General features: G+C 44.3%; 1 protein-coding gene across 1 annotated transcript in view; it reads right to left on the bottom strand.

The window, feature by feature from the left end:
- Nucleotides 1-1,545: 1,545 nt before the first annotated feature.
- The window catches only part of SUSD1 (sushi domain containing 1), a 120,211-nt gene continuing 111,573 nt past the window's right edge, over nucleotides 1,546-10,183 (bottom strand). The window contains exon 17 of the mRNA XM_048502617.1: nucleotides 1,546-1,663. Within this exon, the coding sequence (XP_048358574.1) occupies nucleotides 1,599-1,663 (65 nt within the window). The 3' untranslated portion in view covers nucleotides 1,546-1,598. The remainder of the gene's footprint in view (nucleotides 1,664-10,183) is intronic.

Here is a 10,183-nt window from a genome sequence, read left to right as displayed (position 1 = left end):
GTTAGTTCCCCCTCCGTCCGAGGGAGAAGGCAAGCACTTTCTCCCTCGGGCAGAGGGAAGTCCCTGCTCGAGGTCAGCCTTGCTCCCGGGCGAACGGGAGAGCAGGCGGCCCCTGCAAGCAGGGCAACGCTGTTGCCATTTCCCCTCTGCCCGGTGGACAGCGCAAGCACCTTCTCCCTCGGGCAGAGGGGAGTCCCTTTTCGAGGCCGCCTGTTCCCCGCGAACAAAGAGCAGGCAGTCCCAAGCAGGGCAACGCTGTTGCCAGTTCCCTTCTGCCCGAGGGAGAAAGGCAAGCTACCTTCTCCCTCGGGCAGAGGGGAGTTCCTGCTCGACGCCGCCTGCTCCCGCGATGGGAGAGCAGGGCGCCCCGGGCAGGGGAACGCTGCCGTTATTCTCGCTCTGCCCGAGGGAGAAGGCAAGCACCTCTTTCTTCGGGCAGAGGGGAGTCCCTGCTCGACCCGTCTGTTCCCGAAACGGAGAGAGCAGTATGCCCCGAGCAGGCTGCCAACGCCGCCGCTTCCCTCTCTGCCCGGAAGAAGAAGGCAAGCACCTTCTCCCTCAGGCAGAGGGGGTTCCCTGCTACGCGCCGCCGGCCGCCCCGCGCCACTTAGTTAGTGACAGCTGGAAGCAGGTACCGCCGCCACCATTCCCCCTCTGCCCGAGCGAGAAGGTGGCTGCCTTTTCCCTTGGGCAGAGGGGGAATGGCGACGGCGACCTGCTCGGGGGAGGGGGAGATCCGGGCACTCGCGTGCCCGGCGAGAGGCCTCCGCGTGCCATGTGTGGCACGCGTGCCATAGGTTCGCCATCACGGCCATAGATCCACCCTCCAAGGGGACTGTTCTCTGTAGTGTGAAGTTCGGTTGGAATTCTGGGAAATCTCCAGGCCCAACCTGTTTTATCTTTAATGGTGCTGTCAGCTGCCATCAGCCCCTTTCAAACCAAGAGCAATAGTACACAGCTCTACCTACTAAAGCAAACCACAAGCCTATCAAGGATCTAGCTTTTGGGACAATATTGACTCCCCTTTCTCAATAAGGCATGTTTGCTCTAGTTTCATAAAACCTTAAGAACAAGGCGTAGCCTAAGAAAATACCTTCAATCACTATGACAGAGTATTTTATATTGGTGTTTAGCAGCAAAAGGCTTCCTTCTCCTGTACTACAGTATCCCTTGCAAACAGTTGAAGCAGGAATTCAAAGATTTGAATGAGATGAGCTTGAGGTGGACTCGTTGGCTGACATCGGGCCTTTCCCCACTCTCGTCGTTTCCCTCTATGCCGCGCGCTGTTCTCAGCGCGCAGCACCCCAGGCGCGCGCCCGGCCGTCCCCACGACCCCGCGCTCTACGTGGGGCCATCAAAAGGCGCCGTTAAGAAGAGCGCCTGGGATGCCGCACGCTGAGGGGGCGCGACAGCGGCAGCCTCGAGGCGGCTGCGCTGTTGCTGCCCCTGTCGTGGGGAGCGACGAGGAACCCCGCGCTACTCTCCTCAAGTAGCGTGGGGCCAAAGGTAAGTGGGGAAAGGCCCCTCCACAGTATCTGAAACCTTGTTAAAGTGAAGTATCTGATTTCTGTGCTGTTGAGGAGAGTTGCTTCTGTGGTTTACTTCTCCAGACATTTTCTGCAGGTACTTTTCTTTCCACTGGGTTCACTTCCAGAACTGGACCCTAAAGGACAGAGGCAGAGGAAGGAGAAATTTAAGGGTCAGACTGCTGGCGGGTAAGGTGCGTCGGTCAGCAGAATTCTGCATATCTGTTGCTCTTAAAGCACTTGCCCTTCCAATTATGTTTTATACACCAACCTGGTTGGCCCAAGCTAGCATGCTCTCAGATCTCAGTAGGGCAGGCCCTGGTTTGTATCTGGAGGGGAGACGGAAGTCCAGGGTCACTACGGAGAGGCAACGGCAAGCCACCTCTGTTTGTCTCTTGCCTTGAAAAGCCTTATGGGGTCACGCATGCATAAGACCAGATCTGCTATGGCAGCACAAAGATCTGCACTGTGTTACTGCAGTTAAACTGTGGCAATCATTTGTATCTGGGTCATTTGGAAATGGCAGCAGCCATTTTGTGGCAGCCATTTGTTGCTGAGTCCACCATGCTGTGTCTGAACTCCAAATGTGCCCGCAGAATTAAAAAGTATTGTCAAAGGCTTTCATGGCCGGAATCAATGGGGTGCTGTGTGGTTTCCAGGCTGTATGGCCGTGTTCTAGCAGCATTCTCTCCTGATGTTTCGCCTGCATCTGTGGCTGGCATCCTCAGAGGATCTCTTGCCCCCAAACGACTCTGCCCTGTGTTAGTTTCCCCAAACTGGGTTTTTTGAAAATCGCTACACACACACACACACACACACACACACACACACACACACACACACACACACACACACACACACACACACACACACATGTATCTTTACACACACACATATATGTATCTTTACATATATATGTATATGTATATACACACACATATATGTATATGTGTATATGTATATACACACACACATATATATACACACACAAAGATATATATATATATACACACACACACACATATACATACACACACACATTTATAATATATAAATGTATTATATATATATTATACATTTATAATATATATTATACATTACACACACACACACACACACACATATACTTTTATATTCACACAGCTGCACGTGAAGTGCAGTTTTACTCACAGCCTGTAGCACAAGTGACGATTTCATTCCCCATTAACAATAACTTTTGCAGCTTTGAAATACGAAGGCAAGATCTGCTATTTATTTCTACTACTATTTAGGACTAACATTTCAGCACTCAGTGCTCTGGTCCATACACAAAAAAGGTAACTAAAGATAGAGCCAACATAAACAAGAATGCTGTTACTCATTTTTTCCAATCCAAGGGAGGACAGCACATTCCATTTGAAATGAGAGTTTTCAACATTAAAGTGGGGTCCCAAATTCTATATGCAGCGCCAATATGGACAGAAGGGCTCACAGTAGAATTTGATAAATTACATGCAAGCTTTTTGAAGGCCCTTTTTCAAGTACTAAACTGTATCTCCAATGCTGTGCTTTTTTCTTTTTCTTTTTTTTTTTGGAAGCTGGGAAATATCCCCTTTCCATAAAAGCTTGGTTATCTGCAATTAAACTATGGCTAAGAATTTTTATTTTTCCAGAATTCACAGAATTATTGCAATATATGGCAATGGAGGTCTTCTCTAGCAATTGGTGAAAAACAATAGAAAAGAAAGTTATTATTTATTCCCACTTTTTAATCTGATTTAGGTTATGAGATGGCCATAAAATCTACCAAAGATTTAAAGATGTTTCACATGCAGAATTAAGGTCATGTGCCATTACTAGTTGTTGTCCGATATTATTTGTGTTGTGGTATCCCAACCCATTTAAAGCTGCAAACTATTTAAAAATCTAACTTGTTTTCCAGAGCAAGGTTAAATGTTCTGGAATCAGAAGTGTTGCGTGGCCCGCTGAAGGGAATTCCCTTTGCATATAGATTATGTCCATGTATTAATAATGATATAGATAGACAAGCCTTTATTGGCATTCCAAAATACAATAAAACAATTGTCCATAAAAGACAGATAGATACAACAACCATTCAGAGTCTTATCAATAGTTTAGTCCAAATGGACTCATCAAAAGTGCCATTCCCATACACCTCTCCACAGACCAGACTGAAGACCCACCAACAGAGCCCAGGCATCATAATAATGATATTGAAACGTTCACATTTTGCTGAAACGCCCTTGGTATAATCTGCCTCGTGAGAAATTGATACTGCCTTGGATAAACAAAAGATCTTTATGTTCTAAACTGCTTTTGGTAAATATCTCTTGGAGGATAGAGTTTTTGGTATATCACTTGGAGGATAGAGTTTTTAAATTAAACTTAGCTGTGGCAAAATCCCTATCTGAAGCATTAAGAATTAGATCTGCTAAGTTAATGAAGATATGAATGTATAGTTTTAGCTAATTAATGTAACGTTTTTATAGTGCTCACTTCAATTCTGTACTGTATGGAAACAATTTTATAGTTTTTGTTAATCGATTTTATTTCTGTTTAACTCTTTCCTAAATGAGTCTTTGGACTGCACTAAAAGTTGTTGTTGATAGTCAATGGTGCGTCACCACTCAGAGAATTAGGGCACGTGAAATAATCTAAAAATCCCTTGCAGCCAAACTCTGCATGCTCACTCAGAAGTAAGCCTTGGAGAGTTCAAATGGCTCACTGCCAAATAAAGAGTCAGTAGGTTTGTAGATTTTTTTAAAAAAACACACACTTTCCCTCTATTGGTTGTTATTCTCAAATAAGTCATTTTGCATCAAAAGAACACATTGAACTTCCTTTGACCTGATAAACTGCTTCAACCCCTCACAGCTTTCCTTGGCTGGCATGTTTGAGAGTATGAGGGACAGGAAGAGCTTGCAGTGGAAAGGAAGTTATTGCCTTCGAACCATGCTGAATGTTTAGACCAGGTGATCAGGAGCAACAGCCGCAGAAGGCCATTGCGTTCACCTCCTGCACGTGAGCTCCCAAAGGCACCTGGTGGGCCACTGCGAGCAGCAGAGAGCTGGACTAGATGGACTCTGGTCTGATCCAGCTGGCTTGTTCTTATGTTCTTGAGTACCATCTACTGGTATTATCTCTTCTGCCCCCCTGCCCATTTGCTGTGTATGTTCAATATCATGCAGCTCTGACATCATCTTCTTGCATATCACATGACAGCCCAACCAATTGTATCCCACAACTCAAAAGGTGTGTTAACAGTACCAATGGGATATATAAACACACCTGTCTAATCAGGTGGAAAAGCCCTGCTTCTAAAGCCTGTGTTGCTCCCAGGTGATTTCCCGTTGAAGTGGATAAGTTTCTCTTGTACAGGAAATATGTGATGTTAGTAAGGAATGTGGAGGAGGAAGAGACAGTTCTGCCAGAGGATGTTCAATAAGTCTACAATAACAGGATATGTAGACAGAAGTTCAGTGCCAGACCATTCAAAGGAACCCTATCATAACAGTAGTGCACAAAGTTCTTTGTGAGAGGAAATAAGAAGGTGAAAAAAACAACACCCTAGGAATCCAAACATCAGAAAGCCCGTTTCCCCATGCCCTGGAGCCAGGATGCAACATAAAGACGCTGATTTTTTAAAAAATCATAATTGAAAATTAATATGTTCATTCCTAACATGCTTCCACACATCTGAAATATTAAGGTTAAATCAATCATGCAGAGCAACGATGGTGAAGTCATTCTGAACGGCCTTAGAAAGAGAAGGAAGTTGAACTGTGTACAGGCTTCCTAAGAACCTGAGTTTTAAGAACCTGTTGTTTCATTAAGAAATAAATAAGTTTCTAGTCCTCATGGTTCTAAAGATATGTTTGAGAAATAGCAGCCATCGAGTCACCGGTGGCAGCCATTGCGGCAGAGGTGAGCAGCACGAGGCAAAAGGAATGGGACTGCCAGCTCTGAGGGCGCATTTGCAGGGAGCTGCAACGATATCTCGGTACAAGAAGTTAAGGCGGGAACAGCAGAGCTTTATAAGTGCTAATACCCGAGTTCGGCCTTCTTGGCTAGCCGAGGCTCAAGAGCGACGTGACCCACCCACCCTCCCTAGTTACAATTGTTAATGGTTGACAGGTTACAAATGGTTTTATTGTTATACTTGTACTTTTGTCGCAGCCCGGCGGGTTGGCAACGGAATCGCAACATCTGTGGGGAGAAGCCAAGCCGGGCGGCCGGTCTTCTCCATGGTTATTGGTGCCCTTAAGGAGCGGGCCTGGGGGTGGGGTGGGTCGGTAATAAGCCGGTATTTAGCTGGAAATTCGCCAATTCCAGCAGGAAGTTGGCTGACACCAAGGGTATCCACCCCGGTGGCTCCCGGTTTCCTGCCAGTCCCCCAATAGGGATTGGAGACAGCATGGTCAGGTCAGCAACGGTGCTGACCTGCTGATGTTGCGATCTGTTTGTCTCCCAGCTTCTTGAGTGTTATGTTTGTTAATTAGTAAATTGGGCTGCGGCCCAATCTATTTCCAAGTCCTTGTTGTGTTTTATTTGCCGGGGAAGGGTCTACACCAGTGATTCCCAAAGTGGGCGCCACCGCCCCCTGGTGGGTGCTGCAGCGAACCAGGGGGGCAGTGATGACCACAGGTAGAAACATTAATAATTGGGGATCGGGCGGTATAGAAATTGAATAAATAATAATAATAATAATAATAATAATAATAATAATAATAATAATAATAATAATAATGATAATAATAATGATAATAATAATAACACTGAAATTTTCAAAGAACAAGATGAGAAACCTGGAAATAACAACAGAAATAATCAGTAAAAGAGTGAAGAAAGTCAAAAATTGGACATCACCTGGCAATGATCAGTTGCATGGATTTTGCCTCAAATATCTGACCAGCCTGCACTCAAAAATGGCCGAACAATTCAACGAAATGCTGCAAACCGGAAACATCAGTGAATGGATAGTAACTGGTTACATAATTGATACAGAAAGACTGAGCAAAAGTGACAATACAAGAAATCTACAGGCCAATAACGTGTTCGCCTACAATGTTCGTGTAAACCAAGGATAGGTATAATTGCTGATCAAATCCAAGATTACTTGGAGGCAAATAACATCTGCTGTGCAGAACAAAAAAAAGGTAATAAAAAAGAAGAAGTAGGGGCACCAAAGATCAGCTTCTCTGATTTGATAAAATGATACTGGAGAACTGCAAAAGCCGCAAAACAAACCTGTATACAACGTGGGATTGATTTTCAAAAAAGCATTCGACTCACTGCTACACAGTTGGATTCATCAAATGCCTGGATGTCATTGGGGTTTGTGAAAATATTAGCAAGTTTAATTCAAAATGCAATGGAACACTGGAAAACTGAGTTGTCTATGGCAAACCAACGCTACTGAACTGTCAACATCAAGCGAGGAATTTTCCAGGGTGCCTCACTGTCACCATTGTTGCCATCATTGCAATGATCCCACTGTCAACAATTCTACAAAAAACAAACCTGGGCTATCAAACTGCAAAGAATTCACCAAAAATTTCCCACTTGCTGTACATGGATGATCTAAAGCTTCTTGGCGGGAAAAATCAGAAAACCGAAATTCAGTCACTGACCAACACAGTCAGAATCTTCAGCAATGACATTAGTATGGAGTTCGGCTTGGACAAATGCGTTCACAGTGGCATTGAAGAAAAGGGAAAATTACTGACAGTAAGGGCATAGAGATGCCTACTGGAAAAACCATAAAGTGCAATCAACCTGAATCCTATAAATACCAGAATACTACAGCTGGACAACATCAAGCATGGACATGTGAAAACCGGTCAGCAGAGAATATGTCCAAAGGGTCAGAAAAATTTTGAAGAGCAAATTAAAATCCATAACACGATCACAAGCTATCAACACTCAAGCCATACCACATCAGATACACCGCTGGAATTGTGAACTGGACGCAAGCAGAGCTGGATGATCTTGACAGAAAAACAAGAAGTCCGATGACAATCCACTACTCATTACACTCACAGAGTGATGTTGACAGACTTTACCTACCCAGAAAATCAGGAGGTAGAGGGCTTCTGCAAGTGAAAGCAAACGGTGGAAGAAGAGAAAACATGCACTGGCAGATTATGTGAAAAACAGTGAAGAACCAACATTGATGGAAGTCAACAGCAGAAAATTGCTCAAAGTGCAAACGACACAGAGTGAGTCCCGTAAAAATCCACTGCAACGCAGAAGAGCAAACTGGCAAAAGAACGCTCTCCATGGACAGTTCCTCGAAAAAATTGAGGACAAAATCGACAAGGAAAAAACCTGGCCAGGCTCACAAATGGAACTTTGAAAAAGGAGACTGAGAGCTTTTGATTCTTAAGCCCAAGAACACGCTACCCGAACAAACGCCATCAAAGCCAGAATTGAAAAGTCAACTACAGATCCTTAGTGCAGACTCTGCAAGGAAGCAGACTTAAACAATAGATCACATACTTAGTTGCTGCAAGAAGATTCGCGCAGACGGACTACAAGCCAGAGGCATAATACCGTTGCTCAGATGATTCACCGAACTTGTGCCACAACTACCATCTGCCTGTGACAAAGAACTCAGGAATCACAAACCTCCAAAGGTATACTGGAAAATGAACACGTAAAACTACTCTGGCACTTCCAAATTCAGACTGACAAAGTTTTGGAACACAATACTCCTGACCTCGCCAATTGTGGGAAAAAAGAAAGTGTGGATAGTTGATGCTGCAATTCCTGGGTGACAGCAGGATTGATGAGAAGCAACTGGAAAAAAACTTACACGACACGAGGATTTAAGGATTGAACCACAAAGACTCTAAGTAACAAAACTAGTACAGGTGGTCCCAAAGTGGTGATCACACACTGGGTGCAGTGCCTAAAGATCTTGAACTAATTCTAAAACACTTGGCGCTGACAAAATCACCATATGTCAGTTGCAAAAGGCCAATTCCTACTGGGCCCTGCACGCATTATTCGTCGATACATCACACAGTCCTAGATGCTTGGGAAGTATCCGACGTGTGATGTAATACAAAATCCAGCATATTGATCTTGTTTGCTGTGTATAACTGTTTTGTAATAATAATAATAATAATAATAATAATAATAATAATAATAATAATAATAATAATAATAATAATAATAATAATAATAATAGTAATAGTAATAGTAATAGTAATAGTAATAGTAATAGTAATAATACATATATCTTTCTGTTTAATTGCTATTAAAATTTAAAAAAAATTAATTTCCAGGGGGCGCTAAGTAATATTTTTTCTGGAAAGGGGGCGGTAGGCCAAATAAGTTTTGGAACCACTGGTCTATACCATCTGCACGCAACTTGCTTTTAAAATATAATGAAAGCTGAGATGAAGAATCTAGACTGTGGTAATGAATTGTTACGATGTGACATAGCACATGTAGTACTATTGCAATTACTGGGTTTTTTAAAAGCACTCAAAAAGGGCATGGGGGGGGGTGTCCTCCCAAATACCCCTGAGAAATACTTCCTAAACATTTTGCGTGAGATACAAAGCTTTATTTCTCTTTTCCTGATGAGAAATCTCCCTTTTCATTTCCTTCTGTGAGGATGGAAATGTTTTCCAGCTACCAACACACTTCCTGAAAAAGTATATTCCCTGAAAATGAGTCAAAATGATGGATTCTCAGAAAAAAAGCTATTTTAAGCTGTCGCCTGGAAAATGAACAAATATAATCCATCTGGATCAGCATTTCCCAGATAACTGACCCAAAGTTACATTAGAAGACACGGGTCACTTTCACATCACAAAGAAGTTGAAAACTCCATCACAGGAGGAGTTTCATAGATAAGGTGGTTTGCCATTGCCTTCCTCTACAAAGTAGTCATAGGACCTTTCCCCACTTACCGTTTGCGGCGTGCTACTCTCAGCGAGAGTGATTTCTGCCGCGGGGCAGTCAGAAGGTGCTGTTTCTTCAGCGCCAGAAATGATGCGCGCTGAGGGGACGTGAGAGCGGCAGAGTCGGGGCAACTGCGTTGTCACCGCCCGGACTCGTGGGGAGTGCCGCTGGACCATGCACTATTTGGGGAGAGTAGTGCGCAGCAAACGGTAAGTAGGGAAAGGGCCATACTATGCCTTGGTAGATTCCCATCCAAGTGTTGACTCTACACTGCTTCTGAACCAGTGGCGTTCCTGCCTAGGGACAGGGGGTACCCTATGTCCCCGGGCGCCCCCCATTTGGTCACGTGGGGGGGGGGGCGCCAACACTTCAGGGGCGTTTGTGTGTTTTTTAATTTTTAAAGTGTTTTTTCACATTCCGGCCTGCAGGGGGCGCATTTTTAAAGCTAGTGGCACCAAAATTTCAGAGTACTATCCAGAGACTGTCCTGATGATACCACCCAAATTCGGTGATGTTTGGTTCAGGGGAAGCAAAGTTATGAACCCCCTGTGCTGGGGTGCCCCCATCCCCATTGTTTTCAATGGGAGCTAACCTGAGATGGGGGCTACCTATTTGAGGGACCATAGCTTTGGTCCCCCTGAACATAACTTCACCAAACTTGGGTGGCATCATAAGAATAGTTAACAGATGATACCCTGAAAATGTGGTGTCACTAGCTGGCATACCCCTTCCAGGCACCCCAA

This window comes from Sphaerodactylus townsendi, linkage group LG07 (assembly GCF_021028975.2).
Source record: "Sphaerodactylus townsendi isolate TG3544 linkage group LG07, MPM_Stown_v2.3, whole genome shotgun sequence".
NCBI lineage: Eukaryota > Metazoa > Chordata > Lepidosauria > Squamata > Sphaerodactylidae > Sphaerodactylus > Sphaerodactylus townsendi.
This window is presented reverse-complemented; position numbering and strand designations above follow the sequence as displayed.